Genomic DNA, 17,270 nt, shown 5'->3' with positions numbered 1-17,270 from the left:
TGCAGAGATAACCTCTACTTGGTAATGGAATATCTTAATGGTGGTGATCTATACTCTCTGCTCCAAAAAGTTGGGTGCCTTGACGAGGAAATTGCTCGTATTTACATCGCGGAACTGGTAAGTGGAAGGCTTCATCATATACATGGAATACCAAAGTTTGTTTGATTCTTTAAGAAACAGTTAACATTGATTTCAGGTTCTTGCATTGGAGTACCTCCATTCTCAGAAAATTGTGCACCGTGATTTAAAGCCTGATAACCTGTTAATCGCCTATAATGGGCACATCAAGGTTTGTTATTTAAGCTCTCGCTTACCTAATATGTTCTTGCAGTAGGGTGACCAAATGTTTTTTCCTTAATGCATACAAAAAGTGAAAGATGTCCTTCTTTATTTTTCCAAAAGGAGAGTTATATGCAGCAAATTTGCAAACATAGATTGTTCTCCTTACACTTGTAAAAAATATGAAAATAACCATATGCAAATGTTGTTTTCCCTTTCGGTTGTTGAAGTACTTTGTTTTACAACCTAACTTATTATTATTTTTGTTACCAGCTAACAGACTTTGGGCTTTCAAAGATTGGTCTTATAAACAACACAATTGATTTATCTGGCCATGGGTCAGATGTATCTCCAAGAATAAGTTCTCATCATTTCCAGAAGAACCAAGAAGAAGAAAGAATTCGGAATTCAGCTGTTGGGACACCTGACTACTTGGCGCCAGAGATTCTTCTTGGAACTGAACATGGTTTGGATACAACCTTAATCTAAATCGTAGATTCTTAAGCTTTTGTGAATCACTAGGAAATTAAATTCAACGCCTTGACCGTGCAGGTTATGCTTCAGATTGGTGGTCTGTTGGAATCGTCTTGTTCGAATTGATAACTGGAATTCCACCTTTTACAGCAGCCCGCCCAGAGGTACCTACATATTTTAATTTACTGCTGGAATTTTAAGCATGGTTTTTTCCTGACTAAGAATAGAAACTAGGTCTGGAGTTGCCAAAGTCATAATCATAATCATAAAAACTTAGTGGTATCATAATCATATGTTTTGATCACTGTAGTCCAATGGTCGTTAGACATCTTAAACAATTAAATCACATAAATCTAATCAGTATTTTGGCTATATAGGTGATTGTGGGTTTGTCATTTTTGGAACTTGATTGCTTAATTCACCTTTCCGAAAAACACTGAGGATTTTATATGTATATATCTGATTAAATTAAACCGTCATAGCTTTGTCTTCTTAGCAAAGGATTCTTTGAATGATTCATTTATGATCGGTTACAGTGTGATGGATTCTACACACAAATCTAGTTTTCAGTTAGTTTAAAATTCACACCGACTCACCTTTTCAATTGTACTATACAGATAATATTTGACAACATCCTGAACGGAAAAATGCCGTGGCCAGATGTCCCTGGTGAAATGTCATATGAAGCTCAGAATTTGATTAACAGGTCTGTTTTGAGGATTCTCAAACCTGTTCCCACCTTCCTATTATTTCCAGTTCTATTTATGTGTCTCATTCCAGTCAAGAAATTAACATCAATCCTAGTTTCTTCATGTTGGTTACCTACAACATCAGCTAATTTGAATGCTTTTTGCTGGTCCATATTACACTGGGGAACTCTTAGTTCGACATAAGTATATAATGACTGTGCAAGTTTGACGTTTAACTGGTTTCTCCCGTATTCATATAGATTCACTTTCTTTCCATATTAGGCTTCTTGTCCATGAGCCGGAAAAGCGACTGGGGGCAAATGGGGCGGCAGAGGTTCCATCACTTTCCCCTATGATATTTAACCTTCTAGATGCATGCTAGAACTGAAGGATGCTGATGTTGTTGTCATAAGTAAAACTCTCAGTAACAGCTCTGTTCTTTTTTTTCAGGTAAAGTCACATCCCTTCTTTCGAGGAGTTGACTGGGACAATCTTGCATTGCAAAAGGTGAGAACTCGACTCTGCATCTCTTTTTTTAATGCAAGAAATATTTGATAAACAAATAATGCTAATAAAAAACTGTTAGTTGCCATTTAAAGAAAGAAAAGATAAGAAAGTAAAGCAGAAGCTACTTGATCGAAATAGGCTTTGCGTTATTATGTATTCGTCAATGCATATTATGAATGAAGGACAGAATATTCTTTAAATCTTAGTTGCTTTTCCTTTTCTTGCTTTTTGGCAGGCTGCTTTTGTACCGCAGCCTGAGAGTATAGCGGACACAAGCTATTTCGTATCACGCTTCTGTGAAAACAGTTGCAGTGATAGTGAAACTGACAACAACAGCGGGTCATTTCCAGATTCAGGAGACGAGGTAGGCATTTAGAACTCACATCCTTTTTCCTATAGGTACTTCCAATCATCGAGGATCTATTATAATCTGTTTGTCCTTGGTTTTGTATTTTCTTAGTTGGATGAATGTACCAACCTGGAGAAGTTTGATTCTCCACCTTATTATCTCTCGCTCATTAACTTTTCTTTTAAGGTAAAATCGCAGTGTCCACCTTTTATTTTTCAAAATATGAATCCCAGTGTAGTTGATTGAAGTTGTTGGGTAGTTCTGCATTGGGATAATAATCATCAAGTATAAGCCATTATTATTTAAACAGAATGTTATGATGCAGAATTTGTCACAATTGGCTTCGATAAACCATGATGTGCTATTGCAAAAGGATCCAGCTAAAGGAGGAGGAGACTCACCCTTTAAAAGCCATGGAACGTAGAGCTTTGCTACAACCGTCAAATAGCATTAGTCCGCGGTTTGGTCTGGTTTGGGTCTGCTTTGACCGTTGTAGCTGCTGCTGCTACTATGCTGAAATTGTTACCTTAAGGTCTTTGGGTAATTATTGTTCAGTTTTGTCATAAGTTCATTTGGAACTATTTCAAATGCAAATCCCAATATTTATTGCGTGGCAACACACACACACACACACACACACATACACCTGTATATAAGATTGTGTGTATTGAGGCTAATGGAAATAAGAGAGAGCTTTGGTTACTGAATTATGGGAATCCTCCTACTTCCAGTAAATCTTACTCTCGAAAGAAGTCTTCACAGTACCAAGCTTGCATCCATCCCATCAAGGTCACTGTCAATGAGAAAATGCCGGTTTCAGATATTTGGCAATATCAAATTAAAATTGAGAAAGTTTTTAGAAAGACATGTTCGGGGCGCACAGTCCCACTTTGCTCAGCATTAGAGTTGGATGTGGAAACCGCTAGTTCATCATCATCCAGCAATCTATCACGTTTTTACATAGTTATTTTTATTGAATCTCTTCTTATTTTGACCGTTGGAGGTATTTGTCAAGAGCCTATCAAAGCTCTCTATCCTTTCACTTTCAATTAACGCAATTTATCAATCAAGAAGTATTCTGTTGTTCTGTCAAAAGCTTTGTGCATTTGATATTTGAGTCTTATATTCTCTTCGTGTGGTTTCCCCTTAGAGAGTGAGGTTCGTGAGTTCTTCCTTCATTAGCGGGTTACGCCTTTGAAGAAAGCTCCTCAACGTTTGTTGCTCCTGTCCCCTCCGTGTGGGTCGTCTCGTCTGTCGGAGCTGATGGCATCGAGTGCTCTTCATTGATTGCTCTTGCTTCCCTCCTTCAGATAGGTTTCAGGACACCGCTGCCTCACGACTTCAATCTGATCTCAAACTTTGACGATTTAGCTTGCCTTCGGGATGAGATCTTTCTGTTTGCATTTTCTGCTAGAGGACATCTTTCAGTTTTTGTACGAGGGTGACCATGTTTGAAGTGTCAAGTGGATGACATCGTCTCGGTTCTCAGATTATGACTTTGGTAGCTACGGTGGTGTTGAATTTTGGTGATGTTATAGCTTCCGGTGGTGGCTAATTTGCTGTCTCATTTGTTCACGTCACAAGTATTTATTAGCTTGTTGATTACGCTTCAAGGCCTGGTTTTGAATGTGTCTAACTAGTGTGGTTGCTTTGAGTCGAAGTTAGTATTGCGATGAGTTCTCGCCTTTGGTTGTTTTTTGATTTGTACTCTAGAGGAGCTAGTAAGACGGATGTTTTTCGATGTGGTTATGAATAGCTTAAATCATGCTCTGCGCTAGCCGACTTCAAGGAGTGAACAGTAGAGGGAGCTCACATCGTTCGCAGGATTCGGTTCGTGAGGTTCCATTTTGGGAAAGCTCATGGATTAAATTGACGAGTCGCTCTCACATAACGCGGGAGGAGTATGTGATCGAGGACTTTAATTTGTGTACTACAATTTATGCTTCCATGTTTTTACTTTTTTTTTTTGCCATGGGACCATTTGTATAGGTTCATAATCTTTTTACTTTTTTCTTTTGCCATGGGACCATTTGTATAGGTTCATAATCTTTGATTGTAGACCTGAACTGTTTTCATTTTAATGAAATATTTACATTCTTAGCAAAAAAAAAAAAAAAAAAAAAAAAAAAAAAAGAGAGAAGAGAGCTAGATGTTTAAAGTTTAAAGCTTAGGGATTACAAAAAAAAAAGAGTTAAAATCAAGGATGTGGGTAGTTTAATTCTAGGGGNATTACAATCGATGAGAAAATCATCTTCTTCGAACACTCACGTTCCGGTCCGACGTTCGGATAAATACATAACCCCTATATGATAGATCTAATATCCAAACCTGCTCCAAACCTGCTCCAAACCGATTATTTCGGGTCGGGTTTTCGGGTCCGGTTTTTCTTCCCAGGCATTTTTGCAAATTCCTAAACGAATATTGCAGCAAAAAAAAAAAGTTTCTTCAAACAGAAAAGGTACCTTTTTTTATATTGAGTAAATCACCCTTTTTTTTTTCATATTTCGTTTAGACACGACAGAGACACACGAGTAAAAAAACAAACAAAAGCTTGAAAATTGAACTTCCTCATCTACGCGTTGTTGTTTTGCTTCCTTTCACAAATCTCCCCAAAACGCGATCGTCTCTTCTTCTTCAATCCCCTCAAGAAATCTCCAGATTTTCCCGGGGAAAAAGAAAGAAATGGACAACAATGGTAAGACTCAATTCGCTTCCGTACAATCACAGTTTTAAAATTTGTTCTTATTATCGCAATTCTCCGTTGTTTGCTCGAGAAAATCGCCTAGGAGTTGAGAAATTCTTGAAATTTTCCGGAGAATTGATAAATCCGTGTGCTTGTTAAAGATTTCCATAAAACTAGCCTCGATTTTTGTTGTTTTACTCAGGAAACGATCCTTTGGTTCCACACAACACAAGCTTGTGCTAGTTAACCTGTGCTAGTTTGTCTAAGTATTGGAAAGTGATTAGCTTTATAGATGAAGGAATCTTAAACTGTTTTTGTAGGATCTCAAGAAATGACTGTGCCAGTCGAAGGGGTGGCTGGTGGAGGTACAGCTTATGGGTTTAATGATGCTGAGCCACTTAAACAATCTACGGATCCTTCAGAGGTTCCTACTGCTGATCTGGTGAATGTTTGGTGTATGCCAAATACAGTTAATGTTGGTTCACAAGAAACACCTAGACCGCTAGAGCCTGTAAGTGTTCTATCTGTTGCTTCATTTTCTACTACTAATCTACTATATGCTTTGTGGTAAGTTTTTACTACTTATTATGTTCTGTTATCAGGCATTGGTTGTGTAGCTGGTAAGTGAAATAATACTCTATGCTGTGAACTAGTTTGAAAGGTGGGGATATTACAGTAGATGTATTTTCCTAGGGATTAATCACTAATTTGAATTAGTTTCAATGATCCTTTATCGTTCTGTTTCCTATGCATATGTTACATGTTGGCTTCCATTTCGTGTTCTATAGATAAATCTTTTGGCGGCTAGGAATGAAAGAGAGAGTTTTCAGATCGCCATGCGTCCCAAAGTTTCTTGGGCTGCTTCTAGCCCTTCAGGGAGTGTTCAGGTTCAGTGCAGTGACTTGTGCTCTTCAGCTGGAGATAGGTGAGCTTTTCCACCTTGTATTTTTTCTATCTTTCTTTCTGAAGACCAGGGAAACTAATGAGACTTAATATGGCGAATGTAATATTTGGGATGGTTCCTTTGTCATGGCAGATTGGTTGTTGGCCAGTCGCTTAAGTTGCGGCGAGTGGTGCCTGTCCTAGGTGTTCCTGATGCTCTAGTACCCCTTGATCTACCTGTTTCTCAACTTAGCTTATTACCAGGGTACGGCCACTCACTTATCCAATTTCTTAATCTGGTATGTGGAGACATTGTTGCCCTATTTCGTGAGACTAACATAGCCTGGGATGCGTCCTGTTGTAGAGAAACAAGTGTGATTTGGGTCTCAATAGACGTTCCTAATGGGCAGCCTCCTGGTCAATATGAAGGAGAGATCATTGTTTCTGCAATGAAAAGTGATGGAGGGTGAGTCTTACTTTGATGTCAGTGTGTTGCATGAAAATGATAATTTGTTGATCATGGATTTGACCAGTTATGTGTTTGGTTACAGGTGTTCTGGTCACTTGGGAAAGCAAGAGAAGGATCAGCTTTGTATGGAACTTAACAACTGTCTTAATATTATGGAACCAATTGAGGGGAAACCCATGGATGAAGTGGTAATTTTTCACTTTCCTTCAACTAGACTACCTCACCCTTAATGAATATTTTTACGTGTCAAATAATCTGCAGCTTATCTTTTAGGTAGAAAGAATAAAATGTGCAAGTTCGTCATTAAGAAGAATTCTCTTCTCTCCATCATTTTCGGAGTTCATTTCTACAAATGGATCAACTGATATGATGGAAGAAGATGTTGTTTCAAATCTTTCCCTGCGTATCAAGCTAAGATTGACAGTTTGGGAATTTATTATTCCAGTTACTCCATCACTCCCTGCTGTTATTGGCGTCTCTGACACTGTAATCGAGGATCGTTTTGGTGTTGAACATGGAAGTGAAGAGTGGTACGAGAAACTGGATCTCCATTTTAAGTGGCTTCTTCAGTATCGGATCAGTCCATATTTTTGCAAATGGGGTGAAAGCATGCGTGTCTTGACATACACCTCACCATGGCCTGGTACTGCAAATGTCGGATCCAAGGCTTGCGGCGTATGCAGTACCATATAGACAAGTTATAGCTGGGTATGCATGTGTTGTCCCACTCGAGCTTTTTTTTTAGTGTTGTAGCTGGGTATGCATGTGATCATCCGAAATAACTTTCATTTGCCTGTTGATGTGCAAGCAGGGATGATTCAAGGGAAAGTTATCTGCGCAAAGAAGTTGAGATATTGAGGAGTAAACCCCATTGGAACAAAGCTTACTTTTACTTGTGGGATGAGGTGTGCTTCAGTAACTCTTCGCTTTGATAACTGTTGATAGGATATAGTTTTGCTGTGGTAATAGTAAAATTCTATGTCATTGATAGGTGTAATTGATGTGTGTGTGTTTTTAGTTAAAAATTACTTATTCACAGCTTTCTTATTTACCTACCAACAAAATATTTGGCAGCCACTAAATATGGAGCACTTCGATAACGTTCGCAATATGGCCAGTGAAATTTATGCCTATGCCCCGGATGCTCGTGTGTTGACTACATACTACTGTGGTATGATTTTCTTCTCGTGGAAATCTCTTGTTCTAATTAATTTTTTGTTTCTCGATTTTACTGCCTGTTTCCAGCTGGGGTTCTGTTTTATTTGATTTCATGGCTTTGTCTTCCTGTTGAAATGAGCTCCAAAATTTTTCAATGGTGTACCATAGAAATTTAGTTTGTATCAGTAGGTTGATCAGTATTCGACTCGATGTGATTATGTAGCTCATAATGTTAGCTCCTTGTGTAAGGTTAATATTTTAGCACTTCATGTTTCTGTTATGCTTCGTTACAGCGCTTGTGGATATTTTGTTCTGCGTGTTGAGGAAAATCTACGTTTATGGCAATGTAATATTGTATTAAGGTTCACAGTTCAACAATGCTTTAGCTACTTGATAAGTATAGTCAAATATTACTCTTTTCTGTAGGACCGGGTGATGCGCCTCTTGCTCCAACGCCCTTCGAATCTTTCGTCAAAGTTCCAAATCTTCTTCGGCCTCATACTCAGATATAGTGCACAAGGTCATTGCTCATGCAGATTCTCTTGTGGGGGCTGTAATGTGATAAATTGCCTCCACTTACCTTGGGTTTTGGATGTCAAGATCTTAAAACTTATCTTTAATTTGAATCTCGCGTAGGTGTGCTATGTTTATGGTGTTTATACCTATCAAAAGACATCTGGTTCAAAATAAATTGTCTATCTTCTATCACTTAATTTTAAAAGTCACTTCCTTTATCGATATTTATTGGCAAATGCGTTATTGGTCTGCAGGTGTTTAGTATAGAAGGTAAATTAGTTAAAAAGATTGTCATGTGAATATGGGGAGCCTAAAGAGAAATCTAATTTCAACTAGTCTCTTGTTGCTTTAATCTGCTAACTCAGTCTTAAAATATGGTTTAATATTCAGTGAGTGGGTGCTTGGTAACCGGGAAGATTTGGTAAAGGACATTCTTGAGGAATTGCACACAGGGAAGGGTGAGGTAGGCTCTCTCTGACCTTTGTCAACCCTTTCATTAACTTAGTCTGAAGTTCATTAACCACTGTTCACAGCTACTCTATGATGTGTAAGGGACTATACAAAGGTCATCGTAATGGTGTGGTCTTGTGTGCTTATGTATGTATTATCAATAAGTATCATAAAGAGGAATTTCTCTTGGTGGTGCAGGAATGGTGGACATACATATGCCTTGGACCTTCGGATCCTCACCCAAATTGGCACCTAGGGATGCGTGGGACACAACAACGTGCAGTGATGTGGCGCGTGTGGAAAGAAGGTGGAACCGGGTTCTTGTACTGGGGTGCAAACTGCTATGAAAAGGCCACGGTTCCAAGCGCAGAGGTTCATCGTCTGACCCATTGAGCCTTATCTTCTTATCCTTGGTTTCCTTTCTAAATGTTTCTTGAACTGATTGTTTTGTTTCATGATGTTATATAAACCAAATGAATAGGTAAGGTTCAGGCGTGGTCTTCCTCCTGGTGATGGAGTTCTTTACTACCCCGGTGAAGTATTCTCATCTTCATCAGAGCCCGTTGCTTCACTTAGGCTAGAGCGTCTTCTAAGTGGGTTACAGGTACAGCTGCTTTATAGTTACCAACCAGGTAACAATGAGGAACTGTTTCAATTGGCTTATTTGGGGGCATTAATGTAATGAATCAGGACTATGAGTACTTGAAGCTGTATGAGTCAAAATACGGAAGAGAGGAAGCAATGGGGCTATTGGAGAAGACAGGGGTGTATATGGGACCGGAGCGATACACTCTGGAACATAGACCAATTGATGTATTGCGAGGAGAAGTGTACAACACATGTAGACCATCTTGAGTAAGGAGATCATTTTGTATCTATACACGTACTCTGTTAGCCGTAAGTTAGTAATATTAAAAAAAAAAAACATATGAAGAAAAATCTTTCGAAGTCTAGGTTTTGTTGTTTTGTTTTATGATTATCTGATGTGGAAAGGGTCGACTAGTATGATAGATAATAAAATAGTAGTATAGATTTTGTTTGGTACGTGTCTGTCTCAACTGTCTTTGGCTCATATATCAAACAGTAGAACAAAGAGCCTTCTGAAGTAGTGTTAACTTGGGGACTGTAAGCACCACATCACGCCACTCGACCTTACCCCAATTCTCTTCGCTCTTGTGTCTTACAAGAGAAATCACCGCACACCAAATCATCCTGTCTCCACTAACAGGCTCATACTTGTCCCACAAAACCGCCATCTTTCCTCCATAATCGACCGATCTTACAACACTGCAACTGACAGGCTCGAGTAGTCCTCTCAAACCCTTAACTTGTTTCCACAATCTCACCTTATTGTCATACCATTCTAGTGCTCCTTTATTATAAAGGTACAAAACATTAATAACACGAAATTTAATTACACATCTTTAAATCCATAATTAAATAACATATTTTAAAAATTTTACACAATCACTTCAAATACTAGATTTAATACACATGCACTTACAGTTTTGTAAATGCTAACTGGCTCTAGGCTCCAAGCGCAAAACCGGACATTTTACATGAACAATTACAATTTACAAGAGATGAAAACGTAACAAATCTTTTAGATTCAAATAATTCATATACTTTTTACCAATGTACTTCGTTTAACCATGACTAGAATTTGATTCGGAGAAACGTAGAAGAATAAAAAAGGAAGTAAATAATAATATATAGAAAGCTAGCATTATTTTTCAATACCCAAATACATGTTTTAGATTAAGAAATAATTTTAAATTTTGTACCATTCATTCAACTTTGCCGTCATAAGCTCGAAAAAAAAAACTTATATTTGTACCGACAAAAATAAACTTTATAGTAGCAGTTGTCAAATCCCCAAGTGCCAAGTGTAAGGATTAGGAAAAAACAGATAAAATCAATATGTGCACACATAACACGACTTCTACTATCTAGAATGTTCGTTACCACCAGCATCGCTGCATGACGGCGTTGACATAGACTTATGATTTTTTAAAAGCCCTTCAATATCAACCGTTGGATCCATTCACACTTCTACGCGTCACAATCACACAAAAGATTTAGGATAAAGTAATAAGACCAAGAAGAGGTAAGAATGTAATGGTTCCCCCTGCCCTATAAAAAGCTGATCCCAAACGATAATGTAATTTTCATTCATTCACCAAAAAAAAAGCTCTTATCAAACAAAGTTTAGAAGAAGAAAAAAAGAAGTGTAAACAATGTCCGGAGAAGGAGAAGTGATTGCTTGCCACACACTCGAAGTCTGGAACGAGAAGGTCAAAGCCGCCAACGAATCCAAGAAACTGGTACCTTTCTCTGATCCTCTCCCTCTCTAGCGGTTTTTTTCTTGATTAGTGGTTAAGTGAATGATGTTCAAGACTTTTATCATGTACGTTCTTATCCCATATCTTGATTTGGTCTGAAATTGATAGATACTGGTACTTTGTGTTGTCCAGTCTAGGGCTTCTCCAATTTGATTTGGTTACGTTACTTAGGTGTTTATTGGTCTAAAATTGATAGAAACTAGTAGTACTACTTTCTCTTCTCCTCTTTTAATTAGGGTATCTTCAATTTGTCTTGATTAGTTAGCTTATAGTGGGGAATGATATTTTCTTTCTGATTTGTTCTGAAATTTTGATTGAAACAGATTGTGATAGACTTCACAGCTTCATGGTGTCCACCTTGCCGTTTCATTGCGCCAGTCTTTGCAGAAATGGCTAAGCAGTTCACCAATGTTGTCTTCTTCAAGATTGATATTGATGAGTTGCAATCTGTTGCTGAGGAATTCAAAGTTGAGGCAATGCCCACTTTTATTTTCATGAAAGAAGGCGAAATCGTTGACCGTATTGTCGGTGCTGCCAAAGATGAGATCCTTGAGAAGCTATTGAAGCATGGTGGTCTTGTTGCTTCTGCTTGATCTTGATTTCAAATTTCTAAAATCATTGTATACTAATGTACAACTTTTAAATTTTATTATATCTTAGGTATGCAATAAAAGTGATGCATTTCTACTACACATTTGTTTATAACTACATGTCAAATTTTCAATTTTCAGTTTAAACACACATGGGTCATCCTTTTGGGTAACACACATGAAAGTGCGAGAACTTTAAGATCTGAACAATTTGAATAACGATTTCTTTAAACACTTTTTGATTGATTGAACATCTGTTTACAAATTTGTTCTAAACAATTTTCTAATCTCTCAAAACTCTCTTAAAGAACTCTCTTGCTCTCCCTAAGTTCTTAGCTCTTTTTCTTTTAGACTAAAACTTAGTAGCTAGATAAACTTTTTTTTGTTTGTGCTAAAGCTCAACCTAGCTATAGCACCCTATTTATAGATCTAGGTATTAGCTATTTAATTAGCAAACTACCTAATCTAATCCTAATAAGAATTGGACAATTTCCTTTTTCTTTATGGTTTAGGAAATTTCCCACTTTCTTCATGTTTACATTCCAATTATAAACATGAAGCTCTTTGACCTTCTAAAAGCTTCTCTTGCCTTCTAATCCTGTATGAGTCTTGATAATCGCCGCCATAGATCACTCGATACTCTGTTCTTGTATTAGTGTCGTGTCCTTCTGAAGTAGTTCAAACACTTGTTCAAATGTTGCATCTTCAATCTCCCCCTTTTTGACTTTGTGCTTTACAAGCATCTGCAGTTTAAATCTTTTTCATGCATTCAAATTCATCTAAATGAAACCTTGAATAAACTGAAAATCCTTAACACATAAACGTCATAAATTCTGCAAACAACAAACCAGCTGACAAACGAACTAATGTTCAGATAGTTTTTTTTAAACAAAACAAAACACTGCTCCCCCATAACTATAGCTCCCCCATACTTGTAGCTCCCCCAGAATACCAACACCAGACTCCATTTCTCCCCCTGCTTGTGAGCACAACAGTTAAAAACCACTAAATCATCTTTGACAATGGATGATTCTGAATCAACCTGTGAACCACATCTGTAAGCCTCTGAAGAACTTGAGCAGTATCAACCAATGCTTCATATGAAATCTCTGCACTATCCTGACCAATATGCGGCAATCGTATACTACCCAACTGAACAACGTCAGACGCAGAAGAAGACCCATCTTCAGCTTGTCTTCCAACTGGTGATCTTTGCATCGCTTCATCACATTCTGGAATCAGATTATGCTTAACCTCATAGATATGTCCTGTTATGGCGTCCTTTGTATAAAACTCAGCATACACATCTTCTTCTTCATCTGACCGCTCAAGCGGACCTTCTTGAACTCTAAGAGTTTCAAAGATTGTTCTTGGAAAAACCACATAGCGATTAGGATCTGTCCAACTTATGTTCATAATCTGATTATAAACCAACTGCCCCAAATCAAACCGGATGCCCTTGATAATCTTGTAAACTACTCGAGCTCGTTTAACCGAAAGATGATTCCTGTGTTTCGAAGGAACCCAATTGTATGTTGCCAACATTAAAAGAGCTGCACTCTCCTTAGGTAGATCCGCAACTTTTAAATTAGCCCAATTCGATTTGTCTTCACCACTTAAAAACTCTGCAAGTTCATCTTTACTCAATTTATCCACTGCTGCATCAGCTTATTTTTCAGCTTTAGTCAAAGGCAAAATACTAAAAGTTTGATTAATCGCCTTAGGAGAAAACTCATACCAATGTCCCCTCACAAACACNATAAACATGAAGCTCTTTGACCTTCTAAAAGCTTCTCTTGCCTTCTAATCCTGTATGAGTCTTGATAATCGCCGCCATNCATTCACAAATAATCTCTTTGACATAAACAAAAGGATCATCAACTGTAGCTCCAAGTACTAACTACAATATCTTCCCAATAAACCCAAATTCATCCGTTCGAGACATATCCAATTGTCTCTCAGCTGTAAATTTCCTAGAGAAGAACTGAGAGTACCTTAATTTGGCTGCCTTGGAGATAAACACATTAGATTGAAACCCATATTTAGTCCGAACATTCCTGATATTTGGTTCTGCGGATCTTGGTCGTTTTGATTTCTTCTTGCTAGCGGAGGCAACTTCTCTCTGTTTCTTGCTCCTCTGCTTCTCTGTGTGTCTCTCAATCTGCTCTTGTACAGAGATTTCTTCGACCCCAACCTCTGTATCAGACTTGCCAACAAATTCCACCTCATCATCCATTAGATCTTCTCCTTCGAGATCATCTACCCCTTGATCTATTTGATTCTTCTTCGATTCTCCTTTAGATGAATCATCATCGCTATCAGATCCATATGGCACAATCCTTGGTTGAACTTCTTCATCATCACTCGAATCATCAACCAATTGAGGTCGATTGACAGTCCCATCATCTCGAGACATCTCCGACTTCCTCGCTCTTCGCACCAATCCACTTCGAGTTGCACCTACGATCTCTGATTCGTTCCTCCTTCTTCGAGTTTTTTTTTTTGACACACACGAAGTAGAGATTCTTATACTTTCCTCTTCTTATTTTGTAAATTACAAAACAAATATTTAGTTTCCCCTTTTTTTAAACAACAAAAACCACAAAATCTGCCCATATCTCGAGAAATCTTTTCCAATATCTTAGCCATGTATCTCAGATTCCACTAAACCATAACCAAAATCAATAATCCAAACACCAATTGAATTTGAGCTGTACCAGCTTTATCAATCCTATCTCCTCCTGTACCAGCTCCGATCTTGTGAGTAATTCACATCTCACAAACACCAATCGAATTTCGCAAGAATGAAAAATGATTAAAATCTAAAGCTTTGGTGAAAATATCTGCTAGCTGTTCTTCAGTATCAACATGCTCAATCAAAACTTGCTTTTTTCAACTAATTCTCTGATAAAGTGATGTCTAACATCAATGTGCTTGGTTCTTGAATGTTGAACTGGATTTTTAGAAATATCAATGGCACTTCTATTGTCACAATACACTTCTATTGTCTCAAATCTGGTCTACTAGCAGTAAGATATAGCAAACTCCCAATCATTCCTCTATACTGCTTGACATCCACATCTTTACCATCAACATCTTTTGATAGTTTCAATGAAGTACTTATAGGTATCAAAGGTTCTTTGCACTTATCCATCTGAAATTTTTTAAGAAGTTGTCTAGCATAAGTGCTTTGTGAAATAAAAATTCCTTGATCTGACTATGTAATCTGCAACCCGAGAAAATACTTTAATTCTCCAACCAGACTCATCTCAATTTCTTGTGTCATACTACTCACAAACTTATCCACCAACTCTTCTGAAGTACTTCCAAAAATTATGTCATCAACATAAATCTGAACCATCATGATATCATCATCTTGTTCCAAGATAAATAAGGTCTTGTCCACACTTCCTCTATTATAGTTCTGCTCTAACAAGAAACTAGTTAGCCTTTCATATCAAGCTCTTGGAGCTTGTTTCAACCCATAGAGAGCTTTCTTAAGCTTATATACATACTCAGGCCTAACTGGATCTTCAAAACCTTTGGGTTGTTCAACATATACTTCTTCTTGTAAAATCCCATTCAAGAAGGCACTCTTAACATCCATCTGAAAAACCTTGAAATTCAGAATGCAAACCATTCCTAGAAACAGTCTAATGGCCTCAAGTCTTGCTACTGGTGCAAAAGTTTCTTCAAAATCTATACCTTCGATCTGCGTATACCCTTGTGCAACCAATCTAGCTTTATTGCGAACCACAACACCACTCTCATCAATTTTGTTCTTGAAAATCCACTTTGTACCAATGATATTCACATCTAGTGGTCTACGAACCAGTTCCCAAACATTATTACGCTCAAACTGTTCCAGTTCTTCTTCCATGGCTATAATCCAAAAATCATCTTGAACAGCTTCTATATGATCCTTCGATTCGATCATCGACACAAAACACTCATAGAAAACTGTTTCTAGAGTTGTAAGGTAGTTTGTCATCTTCTTAAAGTCAAGCTGAATTCCTCTAGTCTTCATTTTTCCATTCAAGTCTCCAATGACATCAGATGCAGAGTGATTCTTATGAACTTGTTGTACTTCTTCCGGTTTTGTAACAGGAATATCCAACTCAGAAACTTCATATCGTACTTTAGTGATACTTACTTGTTCTGACTCACTGTCTGAATCATCTTCTCGTACAGCTACAGACTGATCATCAAAAACCACATTTACTGATTCCATGATTAAGCATGTACATCTGTTGTACACTCTAAACGTTGTGCTACTCTCCGCATAACCCAAAAACATGCCTTCATCACTTCTGGAATCGAATTTACCAAGATAATCTTTGTCATTTAAAACGTAGCATTTGCACCCAAAAACATGGAAATAGCTCAGATTTGGTGTTTTGCCTTTCCACAGCTCATAAGGCGTCTTGGTCGTATCTCTTCGTAGATAGACTCTGTTAATTATATAACAAGCAATATTCAAAGCTTCAGCCCAAAACTTTTTAGGAACAAGGTTTCCATGTATCANATCGTACTTTAGTGATACTTACTTGTTCTGACTCACTGTCTGAATCATCTTCTCGTACAGCTACAGACTGATCATCAAAAACCACATTTACTGATTCCATGATTAAGCATGTACATCTGTTGTACACTCTAAACGTTGTGCTACTCTCCGCATAACCCAAAAACATGCCTTCATCACTTCTGGAATCGAATTTACCAAGATAATCTTTGTCATTTAAAATGTAGCATTTGCACCCAAAAACATGGAAATAGCTCAGATTTGGTGTTTTGCCTTTCCACAACTCATAAGGCGTCTTGGTTGTATCTCTTCGTAGATAGACTCTGTTAATTATATAACAAGCAATATTCAAAGCTTCAGCCCAAAACTTTTTAGGAACAAGGTTTCCATGTATCATTGCTCTTGCCATTTCCTCAAGAGTTCTATTCTTTCTTTCTACCACTCCATTCTGTTGTGGAGTTCTTGGTGCTGAGAACTGATTTGCAATCCCATGTTGTTCACAAAACTCTTTCATAGCTTCGTTTTGAAACTCTCCACCATGATCACTCTGAATTTTCTTGATGCCTCCACGTTCATTAAGTAGTTGTAAAGCTAAGATCTTGAAACTGTCTATTGTATCTGACTTCTCACGGATAAAACGTACCCAAGTGTATCTGGAGTAATCATCAACTAGTACAAACACATACTTTTCCAGCTAAGCTTTCCACTTGCATTGGTCCCATCAAATCCATGTGAATCAGATCCAGAACTGACTTTGATTGAACGTCTGGAACCTTTTTGTGCTGAATCTTGACTTGTTTTCCCTGATTACAAGGTCCACACACAATATTGTCCTCACTTTTAAGCTTGGGTACCCCTCGTATTATCTCTTTATTCACAAGAGTAGTAAGATTTCTTGTATTCATATGACCAAGTCGTTGATGCCAGAGATCTATACTGCCTTGAGCACTGTAGCATTTGATTGAATGTTTCTCCCACATGTAACAATTATTTCCAGATCTCACACCATATAACTTGATATTACCTGATTCATCCAATGCTTTGCAATCGACCTTTGTGAATAAGACTGACAATCCTTCGTCACAGAGTTGACTAATACTTATCATTTTTGCACGCAATCCTTGAACTAGATAGACATTCACAAGTTGTGGAAGTTCTGTATCACATGTTGTACCTTTGCCTTGTATGAACCCATGACTTCCATCTCCAAATGTTACTGTTCCTCCCTTCAATTTCTTAATATTCTGTAAATTTCTTTTGGTTCCAGTCATGTGTCTTGAGCAACCGTTATCGAAGAACCAAGGTTCCGTATCTTCTTGTTCTTCAGTAACATGGCCATATTGCATCTAAATCCTGATCC

The 17,270-nt window shown here is 37.7% G+C and overlaps 2 protein-coding genes and 1 pseudogene across 2 annotated transcripts in view; all 3 read left to right on the top strand.

The window, feature by feature from the left end:
- Positions 1–3,008, top strand: part of LOC104777607 (probable serine/threonine protein kinase IRE4) — a gene marked incomplete in the record, with an annotated part of 9,886 nt that extends 6,878 nt beyond the window's left edge. The window contains 10 exon segments of the mRNA XM_010501881.1: positions 1–117; positions 197–289; positions 553–745; positions 832–917; positions 1,371–1,459; positions 1,725–1,776; positions 1,893–1,949; positions 2,185–2,313; positions 2,410–2,484; positions 2,624–3,008. Coding sequence (XP_010500183.1) covers positions 1–117; positions 197–289; positions 553–745; positions 832–917; positions 1,371–1,459; positions 1,725–1,776; positions 1,893–1,949; positions 2,185–2,313; positions 2,410–2,484; positions 2,624–2,722 — 990 coding nt within the window.
- LOC104777606 lies at positions 4,563–9,500 on the top strand (annotated as a pseudogene).
- On the top strand, positions 10,590–11,522 carry LOC104777605 (thioredoxin H5-like). Its single transcript, XM_010501880.2, has 2 exons — positions 10,590–10,780; positions 11,122–11,522. Exons 1-2 carry the CDS (start codon positions 10,694–10,696, stop codon positions 11,389–11,391), a joined length of 357 nt encoding a protein of 118 aa, XP_010500182.1. The 5' UTR covers positions 10,590–10,693; the 3' UTR covers positions 11,392–11,522.

The sequence above is a fragment of the Camelina sativa genome, chromosome 3, assembly GCF_000633955.1.
Source record: "Camelina sativa cultivar DH55 chromosome 3, Cs, whole genome shotgun sequence".
In the NCBI taxonomy this organism is placed as follows: Eukaryota; Viridiplantae; Streptophyta; class Magnoliopsida; order Brassicales; family Brassicaceae; genus Camelina; species Camelina sativa.
Note: the sequence above shows the minus strand (reverse complement) of the source record. Positions and strands in the feature narration are given on the sequence as shown.